Consider the following 16,838-nt stretch of genomic DNA (forward strand, 5'->3'; position numbering starts at 1 on the left):
AGGGACAGAGCATCGAGTAACGTTATACTGAGTGCACTATCCGAAAATTACCTCGAGCAATTAAACAGAGAACCGACTTGTGGAGATAACATCTTGGACCTACTGATAACAAACAGACCTGAACTTTTCGACTCTGTAAGTGCAGAACAGGGAATCAGTGATCCTAAGGCCGTTGCAGCATCCCTGAATATGGAAGTAAATAGGAATATAAAAAAAGGGAGGAAGGTTTATCTGTTTAGCAAGAGTAATAGAAGGCAGATTTCAGACTACCTAACAGATCAAAATGAAAATTTCTGTTCCGACACTGTCAATGTTGAGTGTATATGGAAAAAGCTCAAGGCAATCGTAAAATGCGTTTTAGACAGGTACGTGCTGAGTAAAACTGTGAGGGATGGGAAAAACCTACCGTGATTCAACAACAAAGTTAGGAAACTACTGCAAAAGCAAAGAGAGCTTCACTGCAAGTTTAAATGCAGCTAAAACCTCTCAGACAAACAGAAGCTGAACGATGTCAAAGTTAGTGTAAGGAGGGCTATGCGCGAAACGTTCAGTGAATTTGAAAGTAAAATTCTATGTACCGACTTGACAGAAAATCCTAGGAAGTTCTGGTCTTACGTAAAATCAGTAAGTGGTTCGAAACAGCATATCCAGACACTCCGGGATGGTGAAGGCATTGAAACAGAGGATGACACGTGTAAAGCTGAAATATTAAACACCTTTTTCCAAAGCTGTTTCACTGAGGAAGACTGCACTGCAGTTCCTTCTCTAAATCCTCGCACAAACAAAAAAATGGCTGACATCGAAATAAGTGTCCAAGGAATAGCAAAGCAACTGGAATCACTCAACAGAGGAAAGTCCACTGGACCTGACAGGATACCAATTCGATTCTACACATAGTACGCGAAAGAACTTGCCTCCTTCTAACAGCCAAATGATTGGAAAAGAGCACAGGTAGTCCCAGTCTTCAAGAAGGGTCGTCGAGCAGATGCACAAAACTATAGATCTATATCTCTGACGTCGATCTGTTGTAGAATTTTAGAACATGTTTTTTGCTCACGTATCATGTCGTTTCTGGAAACCCAGAATCTGATCTGTAGGAATCAGCATGGATTCCGGAAACAGTGATCGTGTGAGACCCAACTTGCTTTATTTGTTCATGAGAACCAGAAAATATTAGATACAGGCTCCTAGGTAGATGCTATTTTCCTTGACTTCCGGAAGGCATTCGATACAGTTCCGCACTGTCGCCTGATAAACAAAGTAAGAGCCTACGGAATATGTCTCAGCTGTGTGGCTGGATTGAAGAGTTTTTAGCAAACAGAACACAGCATGTTGTTCTCAATGGAGAGACGTCTACAGACCTTAAAGTAACCTCTGGCGTGCCACAGGGGAGTGTTATGGGACCATTGCTTTTCACAATATGTGTAAATGACCTAGTAGATAGTGTCGGAAGTTCCATGCAGCTTTTCGCAGATGATGCTGTAGTATACAGAGAAGTTGCAGCATTAGAAAATTGTCACGCAATGCAGGAAGATCTGCAGCGGATAGGCACTTGGTGCAGGGAGTGGCAACTGACCCTTAACATAGACAAATGTAACGTATTGCGAATACATAGAAAGATGGATCCTTTATTGTATGATTATATGATAGCAGAACAAACACTGGTAGCAGTTACTTCTGTAAAATATCTGGGAGTATGCGTGCGGAACGATTTGAAGTGGAATGATCATAGCCGGCCGAAGTGGCCGTGCGGTTAAAGGCGCTGCAGTCTGGAACCGCAACACCGCTACGGTCGCAGGTTCGAATCCTGCCTCGGGCATGGATGTTTGTGATGTCCTTAGGTTAGTTAGGTTTAACTAGTTCTAAGTTCTAGGGGACTAATGACCTCAGCAGTTGAGTCCCATAGTGCTCAGAGCCATTTTTTTGGAATGATCATATAAAATTAATTGTTGGTAAGGCGGGTACCAGGTTGAGATTCATTGGGAGAGTGCTTAGAAAATGTAGTCCATCAACAAAGGAGTTGGCTTACAAAACACTCGTTTGACCTATACTTGAGTATTGTTCATCAGTGTGGGATCCGTACCAGGTCGGGTTGACGAAGGAGATAGAGAAGATCCAAAGAAGAGCGGCGCGTTTCGTCACAGGGTTATTTGGTAAGCATGATAGCGTTATGGAGATGTTTAGCAAACTCCAGTGGTAAACTCTGCAGGAGAGGCGCTCTGCATCGCGGTGTAGCTTGCTTTCCAGGTTTCGAGAGGGTGCATTTCTGAATGAGGTATCGAGTATATTGCTTCCCCCTACTTATACCTCCCAAGTAGATCACGAATGTAAAATTAGAGAGATTCGAGTGCGCACGGAGGCTTTCTGGCAGTCGTTCTTCCCGCGAACTATGCACTACTGGAACCAGAAAGGGAGGTAATGACAGTGGCCCATAAAGTGCCCTCCGCCACACACCATTGGGTGGCTTGCGGAGTATAAATGTAGATGTAGATGTAGAATTTGGCAAAAAATAACATCGAAATTGGCATAAAAAGTAGCACCAAAATTAGAAAAAAGATTGGAAAAAAATAAGAACAAATTTGAAAAAAATTAACATTGAAAAGGAAAAAGTAACATAGAAATTGGCAAAACAAAATAATAATGAAATCGGCAAAAAATAATTTGTCAACAAAATAGCACTGATTTCGACAAAGAATTTCCGGGTGTCTTGGCAACTGATTCCGGCGATGGCATGTGTGCTGACACATGTGTACGCATGCTGCGCCGCTGTGTGTATTGTTCGGCAGAATAAAAGTCAATATCAAACTTGTCTGCATATCTCTGTATGCCCTGGCATGATTCACTGTCCCCTCCTCCCTCTCCCTCTCCCTCTCCCTCTCCCTCTCCCTCTCCCTCTCTCTCTCCCTCCTCCTCATCCTGGTGTGATATGCCCCCTGAGGCTGGGGTGTTGTAACAGTCTACGTCTTCATCTACAAAAATGCTTTGCAAATCACTGTGAGGTGCATGACAGGGTATGTCCCATTGTACCAGTTATTAGGGCTCTTCCCTGTTCCATTCACATATGAAGCATGGGAAGAATGATTGTTTGAATGCTTCTGTGCATGCAGTAATTATTATAGTGTTATCCTCATGATCCATAGTGTGTTGTAGTATATCACTAGAGTAATCATTTAAAGCCAGTTTTTGAAACTTTACTTTTTCAGGATAGTTTACATATATCTTCAGAAGTCTTCCAGTTCAGTTCCTTCAGGACCTCTGTGACACTCCCATGGATTAAACAAACCTGTGGCCATTCATACTGCCCTTCTCTGTATATATTCAATATCCTCTTTTAGCCCTATCTGGTATGTGTACCACATGCTTGAGCAGTATTCTAGCACTGGTCATGCAAGTAATTTGTAAGAAATCTCTTCTGCAGATTGATTGCACTTCCCTAGTATTCTACCAATAAACTGAAGTCTATCACCTACTTTACCCACAACTGAACCTATGTGCTTATTCCATTTCATATCAGTACAAAGTGTTACACCCAGGTATTTGTATGAGTTGGCCAATTCCAATAGTGACTCATTGATATTATAGGATACCACAGTTTTTCATTTTGTGAAGTGCAGAATTTTACATTTCTGAACATTTAGAACAAGTTGCAAGCCTCTGCACTGAATTGAAATCTCATCAAGTTGTGACTGAATATTTATGCACATTTTCTCAGATAGCACTTCAGTTTAGATAACTGCATCATCTGCAAAAAGCTTGATTTTAATATTAATATTGTCTGCAAGGTCATTAATATACAACATGAACAGTGAGAGTCCCAACACTCTTACCGGGGGTGCAACCAGCGTTACTTCTACATCTGATGATGACTCTCCATCCAAGATAACATGCTGTGTCCTCCGTACCAAAAAGTCCTCAGTCCAGTCACAAATTTCCTTTGATACCCCATATGATCATACTTTTGACAGTAAGCATTGGTGTGGTACTGAGTCAAATCATTTTCAGAAACCAAGAAACACTGCATCTCTCATTCTGTTCATTTGTGCTCAGAATATGTTCAAAGATTCTATAATAAATCAATGTCAAGGATATTGGACAGTGGTTTTGTGGATCGCTTCTACTACCCTTCTTGTAAATGGGTGTGACCTGTGCCTTTTTCCAAGAACTGAGCATGGTTATTTGTTCAAGGTACCTACAGTAGCTTATAGTTAGAAAAGGGGCTAACTCAGCTCCAAATTCAGCATGGAATTTGACAGGGATTCCTTCAGGCCCTGGAGTTTTGTTTAATTTTAATGGTTTCAGCTGTTTTTCAGCACCACTGACACTAATGGTTATTTCATTCATCTTTTCAGTGGTATGAGGTTTAAATTGGGGCAATTCTCCTGGGTTTTCCTTTGTAAAGGAACATTTGAAAATGGAGTTAAGCATTTCAGCTTTTGCTTTGCTACCCTCAATTTCAGTTGCTGTCTCATTCGCTAGGGACTGTCCTTTGGATTTTGTGAAATGTCATTTGACAATATTTTGCTATGGTAGTTATTGAAGGCACCATGCATAGATCTCTTGACAATCAAACATTTCATTCAGCATCTCTCTACCCATAGCCCTACACTTTCTTACACCTGTTATGCAGTAATCTCTGTTTCTTCAGAAGTTTCTTTACTGTCAGTGAGTATATAGCATGGAGGTTCCCTCCCATTATGAACTGTCTACTGGGTACATATCTAAGCATTGTGTAATCAACTATTCTTTTAAACTTGAGCCAGAGTTCTTCTACATGCCCCTGATCTGTGCTGAAAGTTCCACATTTCTCATTGAGGTATGACACTCCTGATTTTTTATCTAGTTTACTGAACATATATATCTTTCTGCTTATTGTAGTTGTTCAAATGGTTCAAATGGCTCTGAGCACTATGGGACTAAATATCTGAGGTCGGCAGTCCCCTAGAACTTAGAACTACTTAAACCTAACTAACCTAAGGACATCACACACATCCATGCCCGAGGCAGGATTCAAACCTGCGACCGTAGCGATTCTAGTTGTCCTTTGTACTTTGGTAATCATTGTTGCCACAATCACATCATGCTCGCTGATACAAGTTTCGATGTGGACATCCTCGAAGATATCAGGTCTGTTTGTTGCCTCGTGAGTGGGGCTCCTAACTATCTGTTCTGTGTGTTTTTCAGAGAAGGCATTTAGTAAAGTTCCAAAAGATGTCTTATCATGCCCACCACTAAAAAAAACTGTAATTTTACCAATTAGTTGTTGGGTGAATAAAGTCTCTGCCAATGATTACATTATGACTCGAACTTATGTACAGTGAACTGGGGTTTTCTCTAAAGTTTTTGGTTACATCAGGAGATGAGTCTGGTGGGTGATAGAAGAATCCAGTTATCATTTTATGCCCACCCTTGATAATGAGTCTTGCCCAAACAATCCCACATGCAGCTTCAATTTTTATCTTGGTGGATCTGAGTTTATTGTCTACTGCCACAAATACACAACCTCCATTTCCCATTTGCCTATACTTCTGGTACATACTTACATTTTCCCCAAAATCTCACTGCTACCAGTTTCAAGTTTCAACCAACTTTCTGTACCTAGTATTATGTGAGATTCACTGCTTTTCATGAGTACTTCAAACTCTGGTACTTTGTTGCAAATGCTTTGGCAGTTTACCATTAGGATTTTTCTACTTTCATGTGTGAGATGCATTTCTTTTGATCTCACACAGATACTTCTGGATTTCCTGCAGCTATTGTTATCTGGATTGGGTGGAGAATTGACAAGTCTAAGAAGCCTTGTGCGCACCTCACACACAGTCAGCTACCTGAGTAGGAGTCTCTGATGTGTTGTGCACACCTTGCCTATTTTCTACAGTTCTCGACCCTATGGCGCAGGTCCAGGAAGTCGCAGCCTAGCTTGCCATAGAACTGTCAATGTCTCTGGTCCAATCCTTCCACTCAACTCAGAACCATAGGGCCATGATCAATTCTGGGGACAGTGCTGCAAATTGTGAGCTTTGTTGAAACTCCGTGTGCAAGGCTAGTCTTCTCAGCTTTCTCTGCCAATCGCTGTAAAGATCCAAGAATGACCTCAGAACCCAGACGACAGACATCATATGTTCCAACATGTGCCACAATCTGCGGTTGGTTGCACCCTGTCCCCTCATTAGGTGCCATAATAGCCTCTTCAATATGTTGAATGAAGCCCCCAGGCATACACACTGCATGCATATAGTGTCCTCTCCTGTCCCTTGCAGCCTTCTCTCTAAGAGGTACCATCATTTGCCATATGTTTGAACTACCGACAATTTAATAGATTGGTACTCTTTTGTGTTTGCCTCCTCCTGACACCAGGTTTCCCCAAAACAGGTGAAGTGAGTCCCACCAGCTCAGTTTCAGTGAAAGGCAGCACCTCGAACTTGTTCGTTAGGGGAATTGGTACAACACCCTGAGTCCTCCCTGGTCCTCCACCATTCTGTACAGGATTCCTAGATCTACCATTGTCATGCCGCTTGCAGTCAAGTGGTTGGGTAATGATAGATCCTGTACTTTCTGCAGAGGAGACAGGATCTTAGGAGAGAATAGTACTTGAGGTACCTCTGGTACAGGTATGATAGGTACACAACACTCGGGATCTCTTCCAACACACCGATTCACAGCAGCCACTAATCGTTTGACAGTAGTCAGGGCAATTTCCAGCTGCTTACAATTGTCAACCAACCCATCCCCTGTTTGAGAAGAGCACAATGGTGCTGCATTTTGGCTGGTGCAATGTGTTACAGGACAGTGAACAAATAACTTCAAATTACACCTGCTGATTATCTTTTAGTCTGTTGAGCTAAAAATTGGCTAATTCCGTATATTAATTGAAGCAGAATACTATTATGGCAACACAAAAACCTGTGGTAAAAATTAGTAGTATCCTAAAACATTTTGATGTTAAGCATAGTTGTTAGCAAACTCGAAAACAGAGTTAATTTACGATAAATGCGGATAATATGTAGGGCTCCTCCTCTTTAAGGGAAAACTAAATGTAACAGTTAGAAAATCTGCTACAGTAACTAAATCACAAATGCCAATTTGTTGAAAATTGCTCATAGATTACACAAAGGACAATGGTAGCTTCCGAAAATTCTCAAAAATGTGTGTTATTTGCACTGATATACAGTGAAATTCAGGGGTGATGTATAATTTGGCTAAACTGTGAAACACAAACACTGATTTGCTACGAATTAAATTACTTATCCAAAGCACTCATACTGCAATTTATTAAAATGTAGTTTTGCAAGTGTCCAAAAATTCTGAAACTAACATATTTCTCACATAATTGTACAATGAAATTAGAGAAAGATGGTTTTGAACAAGGATAGGCCTACTGTCCTCAAAAATTTAAAACAGCACAATTTAGTTTAAACCTACAATTGACGATAACAGTACTAGTTTATCATGGCACTCGCAAATGTTTGAAATATCACAATATATCACAATACAAATGGGTATTGGTACAATCAATGAAAGATTACGCAGAAGAAGTGACGTGAACAATAAAATATGCGAATGTAGAACTTTAAATCGACACATGATCTTGTATAAGCGGTCTCGCACCAGAGAAAATTCCTAAGTTAGCTTTTATGTAATAAATAAATGTGCATATGGCATGGATTTTTCACTTAGCTGATTCCGTGCACACTTATACATTGGCATGCCGAAGAGGAACACTGCAGTGTAAGTTTATTTTGATCAAAATGGGAGTGTGTGTTTTTGTAAACAGGTGATTGAATGTAGGAATAGAGTATGCAAAATGGTGGAAACAAGTGTGATTACTAACACAGAAGCAATTTCTGCTTTAACTCAGTGAGTGCATGAATTAGAGCACGAAAGGCAGAAAAATTTTGAACTTAATCATAAGTTAGAAGCTGGGAAAACAAATCAGGCTCAGTCACAGTTGGAGTCAGGCAAAAGTAAGTCTGGATTGAGAGGGCCTCCTGTTCCGTATGACCCGACAGTGGTTGCATTAATTAATACTTTTTTGGGCAAGACAGTGGTGGATGTGACAGTTCGTTATTAAGGATGTTAGGGACACTGTGGAAGCACTTGGGTGGCCAGATGAAATAACCCTGCATGTTGCTACTATGGATTTGGCTGGGGTTGCCAAAGCATATGTTGTATACCATGAGACATTGAGCAAATTGCAAATGTTTCAGGAATGAGCCACTGGACTGTGCCAGTGGTGCCAAAAGCAAAACAGTGTGGTTTTTTTTGGGAGGAACTAAGAACTTTGTCAGTGCACTGCAGCATGCCTTTGGAAGCATTCTCAGATATAATCTGTAAACTGAAGGTAAAGACATGTGTACAGATTCAGAATGCAGAAGCTACTAGGGTGTTATTACAAAAGCTAGAAAACAGAGCAGTGGAATGGAAAATCTGGAGGACATAGCATCAGCTCTTAGGACCACAATGTATTTAGAAGAGGTGGATATTGCAACAGAGCAAAGAATGGACCACCAAGTTCTCACTTGTGAAATCAGGTGGTGTAGAGGGGCATACAAGGAAGCAGTGTAGACAGCCAGAGTGCTATGCGTGTGGCACAGTAGGCCACTTGGCATCTGATTTTAGAATTAGGAAAGGTGGGAAGCACCAGCAGGGGAAGCAGCCATTAAATGCAAACGAGAGTGCTTCAACTGTCAGAAGGTATCCTGATAGACTGTAACACTTCAGAAGTGGGTGCACAGACGGAATGCTGCTTGGTGAGTGGCAGGAAATAGATTTTTGGTAGACGCAGGGACACATGTCCATTATCAGTCTGGACCTTGTGTGAAAAAGGAGACAGGGCCACCATGGTATAGGTTATGTGGGGTTGGCAATAATAGTGTGGAATCATTGGGTACACATGGTGGTATTGCCATGCGTAGACAAAGGTTATTCAGCGATTCCCAGGCTAGACTTTCTTAACAAACATCATGCTGATCTTTGGCAATGCACAGTAGAACTCAGTGGAAGTTTGCTTCAATTGAGGGAAGCAATTGCAACTGAGGTGATGGTGCAAGGTTCACCTATCATGGTAGTGAAATCAACTGAACTGCATATCTCTCCAGTAAAGAATGCCTAACAGGATAAAATACCAGCAGGTATGGGGAAAATAGTGTTAGTTTCAGTGGATACCAGTTTACCAAGGGAAACGTTATATGTGGTTGAACTCCTCTTAAGCCATGAAGTACTAGATAGTGTACATTGTTTTGTCCACAGGAGTTTGGCACGTGTAAGTAACAGTAATGGGGAATGGATGATTCCAGTCAGTGTGAATAACTTTGGCAGAGGGGAGGTGACTATCAAAGGGTGCAGTAATAGTCACTCTGGAAGTCTTGGAAGACAAGGACTTTTATAGGTCAAGTCTAGAGGAAAGCCACAAGCAAACCATTGATATGGAAGTGTTACAAGGGAAAGTGGATCACTTGAAAGTCAGTGATTAAAGGGTTATGGGAAACTTTTTGTTGAGGTCTAGTGATTTATTTTGTTCAGATGAGGCTTTACCAACAACCATGGTAGCACATCATTTTGTACTGACAGGGAGTAGCACACTAGTTTATAGGAAGCCATACCATATAGCAAGGCACCTGCAACCATTAGTAGAAGTGTTTATTGAGCAGTAACTACAGTATGGGATCATGCATATCCCCTGGAGCACAAATATAGTGGTTGTGATGAAGAAGTCTGTGAATGGAGCAAGGAAATAAAGATTGTGCTGTGACTACAGGTATCTAAACGGATAAACCATTTCAGACGCTTTTCCAATTCCAGACGTCAATTTAACTCTGGATAATCTGGGTCAGTGTCGGTTCTTTAAACCTATGGATCTCAGGAAAAGGTAGCATCAGTTGGAAGTGGTGCCTGAGGATAGGCCAAAAACAGCATTTATGATACCAAGTGGCCACATTCATTACAAGCGCATGCCATTTGGACTAAAGAATACACCGTCAATTTTTCAGAGGTTGTTAGATGAGGTATTGAGAGGATTAAAACTTAAAACTTGTATGGTGTACCTGGATGACTTTTCAAAGGATTTACGAGAGCATGTGATATGTTTGGAGTATGTCTTTAATGGATTACACTTGACACATTTCTTGTTAAGTATGGGCAAGTGCCATTTTGCGCAAACTCAGGTAAACCCTCTGGGGCTCATGATTAGTGACTGTGGCATACAGACCAATCCTCATCTTATAACGGACACAGTTCAAAATGAGCAACTAAACAGGTACAGTCAGTCATCAGCCTTTGTAACTGTTATAGCCGGTTCATGAAGGGCTTTGCAAAAATTGCCAAACCCTTGGACAAGCTACTGAAAAAGAAGACGAAATTCCATTGGTTGCAGAATGTCAAGAGGCATTTGAAAAACTAAAAGAAAGATTAGTATCAGATCCAGTATTGGTTTCTCCGGATATCAAGAAAGAGTTTATCCTTTCATGTGACACTTCAATGAAGCATACAGTTGTATTTTGGGACAGAGAATAGATTGTCAAGAACATCTGGTAGCATACACTTTAAGGCAGCTAAACAAGGCAGGGTGTAACAACTCAATGACTGAGAAAGAGATGTTGACAGTCATATGTGGTGTTACATATTTCTGATATTACATGTATGGTAGGAAGTTGAAGGTTGTGACAAACCATTCCACATTGAAGTGGTTACTTGTTGTAAAAGATCTGCCAGGGAAATTAACTTGGTAGGCACTTATGCTTAGTGAATTCACGTACGAGGTAATCCATAAGCGAGGAAGACCACGTGCAAACACAGGTGCATTCAGTTGAGGTAGTTAGGGAGGAGCATGGAAAAGTGTCAGGGGGCACAGGGAAAGGACAAAGAGTGCCATGCCAAGCATTTGTTTTGCAGAATGATGAGGTGTGGGTCATACATTGGTGGTTCTAGCACTTTTCGGAAGGAAGTTTTGCTGCAAGCTCACGACCATATGTTGTCAGGTCATGAAGGGTGACATATGATGGGTAGATGTGTAGCAGAGCAGCTTTGGTCAGGAAGCAGGAAGCTTGACATGAAGTAGTATGTTAAGGATTGAGTGCCATTTGTGCAAAGAGCCAACACTGAGCATCAGAAAGTGCAGTGCAAAGACCAACAGAGGCACACAATTTACTTTTTGTGTTAGGGCTGGATGTCCTCGAGCTATTTAATAAAACAGCTGCAGAAATACGTATGTTCTCATGACCAGCGATCATTTTTTCTAGATTTTTGATAATGGTAATGATGTCAGACAAATGGTATAGTACAGCAGTGAAGGTGTCGGTAAATGACTGGATATTGAATTTGAGGTACCAAACACCATAGTTATGGATCAGGGTATGAACTTTACCATGGATTTAATGAAACAAGTATGCTGCATGTGCTTATGCGTAAGTTATGGACAAGTCTGTTTCATCAGCAGGCGAATGAGAGAACCGAACACGAGCACACAACAACTGCAAACATGTTTTATTAAGTTAATTCCAGGCATGATCATTGGGACACCTATCTTCCCCGTGCCCTATGCACTTGTAATTTGAAGGTCCATACCGCAGTGGGCTTTTTGCCATTTGAGGTGGTGTATGCCAGGAAGATGTTGTCTCCCTTTGATTTTTTGACTCCTAAATTAGGGCTGGATGGCAAGTCAGTAAGGACATTTTCCAGAAGAATGAAGTAAGCTTGGAGGAATGAGTAGAAGACAAACATGAAGGTGCTACAATGGCAGGAACAGCCAAACAGATGCATAGGCAAACTGTCTCATTACCGCATATGTCAGTGGGTAATGGTCATGAATCACTATATGCCAATGGGGGAAACAAAGAAATTTTTAACTACAGGTAAGTACCAGTGACATCACCAGGTCATGGAAATGGCCTCATCAGTCAATGTGAAGCTATAGTTCCCTATTAAAACAGTTGCTATACACATCAGTCATGTAAAGCTGTTTAAGGGAATGGTAGAGGGGATACTGCAGTTGTCAGGAACCAACCAGGAAGAGGAAGTTACCAGGGGTAAAAGAAGGAACCTGGAATTGGTGAGCTACATAAGGTGCAAGATGTGCCTTATAGATTAAGGTCACGCAAGTAAGTTGTATGATTGTAATTTGTTGAGATTTCTTTAGGTTAGTGCATTGGAGAGTGTGTGTAACTTTATTTTCTTTCTCTCTCTCTCTCTCTCTCTCTCTCTCTTTTTGAGTTGTCAGTTTTTATTCACGTTGTTATTATTGGTATTGATTGATTGATTTTTATTATTTATTTATTTATTGTGCATTCTTGGAAGGAAGGAAGATCGTGATCTGTCCAGGTGGAGAGGAATGGACTGATATGTGGACACATGAAACGAATTTGTTTCTGGGGGAAGTAAATGGGACAAGCTGTGGGAAGGAGCTTCTGCCAGTTTGGATGAGAATGCATTGGTTATACTCAGTTTTAATGCTGGAAACTGTATGGTTTAATTCCTGTGAAGTATGGAGATCAGTAGGTCTGAGAAAATTAGAGCTTCAAGAAAGTGGAATGATTATTAATGGTACGACTTGTGATATAATCGGAATGGACTTTCATTTTCTGGCTATATTCACATGCTCAACTGTTATGACATTGTTGTATTGGCCAGAAGGATGTCTGAGGGTATTGCCCATTCAAAATTTAGCCTATTTAATTAACACACTCAGTCCTTGGACAGATTAATAAAGTCCCAGCAGGGGAGAATTTTAGTGGAACACATGTGGTAGTATATACACCATTTCCGGGAATGAAGTGTTAGGAGTAAGTGTATCAGCTACCAGTCATGGCGTGTTTCTAGCAGACTTCTGCTTACTGTATGTCTGGGTAAAATGCAGGCAGGCACAGGCTGTAGATGTGCCAACACACCAATTACCAATAGAATGTTTGACCAGCACTGGCTAGGGAAGCGATTACTTTTGAGGACTTAATTAGTATGTGAGAGTATGATAAGGCTGCATGGTAGTTAGTTAGTTAAGGGGGACAATAAAAGTATGAAGAAAAGTCCCTTGTGGAGACATTACTTTGTGAATTGGGGAGATTGTCCTCAGTATATAAATTATTAGAGTTAAGGTTGTTTAGAGGTAGCCCAATATTAAAGAATCGGGACATATTTTCGGAAGGGGGAGGTATGATGCACCAAGAATAAATACAGGCATGGATATGGGGAATTCATGACAATTTTATGCAGCTGTGGCTGGAAGGTAGAAGTTAAGGGACCAATTGACACATCAATTAGCAGGCACTGGCAATGTTATTAGGCAAATGGTTCTGCCAGGCAGGCTTACGACACCACTCGCAGGCAAGAAAGCATAGACCGGTACACAATATAAACAACTGTGGAGACAGATGTGGAGTAATCAGATGCCACATAGGGGACTGACGTGCTGTGAAAAACCCATATGTTGCAGTTACAAAAGTATCTAGCAACCTGCATTTGGGGACCAAAATGGGATAGAAAAGCTGATGCCATGATTATTAAGGAACACTCCACTTGCCCCCTCAAGAGTGACTACGAGAGGGGCATAGGAAAAGGAGTATAAATAAGGGAGCCCAGAAGGTTCAAGGGAAGCAGTCATATTGCCATTCTGTCCTTGTCTGGAAACAGAGAGAATGACGATTGTTTAAGTGGCAAGTGAACCGTTATGACCAACTGTTGATGGGTTTTGGTGGCCATCTGGCCTACTGAATGAACCACCAAGCTCCACAATGTGGACGCACCACAGCCATGGCTAGGCAGGTCTGAAACTTGATGCTGCATGGGTGCGAGGAGCAGGGGGCAGCCAGCCTCAACCAAATTTGTCTGTATATCTCTGCTTGCCACAGCATGATTCCCCCCTCACTGTCAAACCATATCTCTGTCATCCTGGCGCATTATGCTCCTTGAACCTGGGGGTCGTAACAGTAAAAATTGTTGGATTGCATCTTATTCACCAGATTTAATATCCTGTAACTTGCACTTTGGATTCAGAAGAAATTTTTATGTGAAAAAGATTTTGAGTACAGTGAAGAGATTTCAGTAACCATAGATAAGTGTTTTGCAGATCTTTTAGAATTTCTCTTCTGGCATGGAATCAACTCATTGGAAAAATGTTAGTGCATAAGAATTATTGCACCTTTACCACAGAATCTTTGAAGTAAACTGATAGCACATGCAGTCTTTTGCCACCAGCATATTACGATGGTAGCATTCAGATGTTTAACTAGTGATGCCTTACTGAAAACCTACAGTGAATCTTTCTGAGATTTAAGGACAGTATGTTATGGAAATTAACACATATATATAAAAACCAGGGGATTGTTGTGATGCAAGAATGCTACCGCAGAACCTGTTAGAATGGCTTGTAATTTTGTACTTATATAATCATATTCATTCCTTCACCATGTTCCATACAACCCATCAAGAAGGAGAACCTTCAGGAAAGTGGAATGAGTTAAGGTATACTTCATCAAAAGACAAGGAAATTATAGAGACTTAATCTTTATAGTCTCTTAACAGCAAACTGTCACTGGACTGCTTAGTGCTATTCATTCTTATGACAGCTAAGTATAATCAAGTAAACAGAAAGGAAGCTGCTACATTGAAAAGTTGCTGCCTCTTCAGTTATACTGTATATAACTTACTATTTACTTGACTTCAATGGAATTTTCAAGGAAAATATTTACCTATATCTGTATTGCTACTTGACATGCAGGTAACTGAACATTTCTATCACTGAATGTAGATATTGAGATTATCTGTATAAAGGATGGCTAATGAGGTATGTTTTTAATTTTCTTTAAATTGATTAGGGTTCCCAATTTATTATTTTATTTTAGACAGGAGTTTGTTGAGTATTTTCCTGCCAGAGTACATAACTTTACTCTGAGTACTTTGTAAGGAGGAAAAATCTACATGAAAATTATTTTTGAGACTTGTGTGTGTTTAAATCACAGTCCAGCTAAAATTTATTTTTATTATCAGCAACAAAATCCATCAAGTACTAAATATCTTGGAAAGTGAGCATAAGAATGCCAAGATCCTTCAAAAGGCATCTGCAAGTCGTATGATTATCTACCATACTTTGCTCAGTATTGTTACTATTCACTTCTGCTGAATGTATACACTTTGCTCTATATTGTTACTATTCTCTTCTCCTGAATAAACACTTTATTTACTTTGGGTGCACTGTCTCAGAATATAAGTGCATTGAACGACAGGGAGTGAAAACGTGGAAACTAAGCCAACACTCTCATTTTTGGGTCAAAAAAATAAAAAATGTTTCTAAGGACATAACTGAGCTTCTTAATTAGTTTGTGTTGATTCAGTTTTAAAATGTCATCAACTAGACCCCGAGAAGTTTTACACAGTGTTTCACTTAGCATCTGACCGTTAATGTCTCCTTCTGATGCAAAAAGATCGTTATTGACTGTTTGTAATTGAATAAGATGAATCTCTGTGTGAGTGAGGCTTAAACTGTTAGCTGTGACCAGTGTAGGGCTATTCAGATATCATCTGAGCCATGTGTGCTACGATCGAGTTTAGGTCCTTCATTAGTCTGCTTGAGTCATCAGCAAAGATAACAGTTTCTGAACTGCCCTTTAGAGTTATTGAATGATCATTTAAGTAGATTAACAAACCCAGTACTGACCCTTATGGCACCCAACATTCCCCCGTTCTGAGGTTAGTTCGATGCCTGTGTGTGTGTGTGTGTGTGTGTGTGTGTGTGTGTGTGTGTGTGGTTTTTTTTCTGCGAGAGACCACGGAGACAGGAATGCAATTTTATACTTGAGATTAAAATTAATTTGTAAACAAATGTGATGTCTTGAATGACAAAACTTATTGTGACTTGAAAGTATAAAGAAAACATTGAATTATTACAAATATAAATAATAGAAAAATGGCATCCATGTTGTGCAAGAGAAATAATGGGTGCCTATTAAGAGCCATGCAAAGACTCACTAATTGTGATGTGTGGCATGATGAAGATTTTATTATGACATACATTCACAGCGTGAGAAGTTTGAGATATCTTTTCTTGACGGAAAATTTAGTTTGGATATCAGTCACCAGAAAAAAAAAAAAAAAAAAAAAAAAAAAAAAATGTGGGTGATATTTTTTTTAAAGTACTCTGACTCACATCATTTTGTTGGGCATGTCAATTGTAATTTCACATAATTTTTGTAGTTTACTGCATTACCTTGTTGAATACTCTCAGTAGTTGTGTTACATTGTTATAGGTCAGTTTTTGTTCTAAATCCTGGATTCAGCCCCCCTTCCCTCCTGGCCCCCACCAGTGACACCACACACACACACACACACACACACACACACACACACACACAATGCACATAGATCCGTGGAAAAATATCACTTCACACACACACACACACACACACACACACACACGCACGCAATGCACATAGACCCGAGGAAAAATATCACTTCAGAGACACCCAATATGACCAACTCGAGTGACTTAATATTGTTACAAAGGCAATGAATTATGATTGGTGTAATGTGCATGATATACTCTAATTGCTATGTGTGTTGTCTTGTAACAAAATCTTCATTTTCTTTCAGGTTTATTTTGACATTAATGGCTGGGGGCAACCAGATATATACAAGTCAGCAGAGCTTAGACGTTTTTACCAACATATGCGACATCCAACATTTCTGGGGTTTTTGACCATTTTCTGGTTGTATCCTATAATGAGGTACAGTATTTGAAATAATTTTCTGCATAGTGATATGCAATCAGCAAATTTGTGCACGGTAGTGTTTAATGTATACAGCAGGCCTGGCCAAGATTTGCACTCCCGGCACTCACACTCTAAGAGCGCAGTTGA

At 40.3% G+C, this 16,838-nt stretch overlaps 1 protein-coding gene across 2 annotated transcripts in view; it reads left to right on the forward strand.

The window, feature by feature from the left end:
• LOC124605722 (nurim homolog) overlaps positions 1 to 16,838 on the forward strand; it is a 62,308-nt gene that overhangs the window by 19,168 nt on the left and 26,302 nt on the right. For both annotated transcript variants that reach the window (XM_047137608.1, XM_047137600.1), the window contains exon 4: positions 16,573 to 16,706. In XM_047137608.1, coding sequence (XP_046993564.1) covers positions 16,573 to 16,706 — 134 coding nt within the window. The remainder of the gene's footprint in view (positions 1 to 16,572; positions 16,707 to 16,838) is intronic.

Source organism: Schistocerca americana, chromosome 1 (genome assembly GCF_021461395.2).
Source record: "Schistocerca americana isolate TAMUIC-IGC-003095 chromosome 1, iqSchAmer2.1, whole genome shotgun sequence".
Classification (NCBI taxonomy): Eukaryota; Metazoa; Arthropoda; class Insecta; order Orthoptera; family Acrididae; genus Schistocerca; species Schistocerca americana.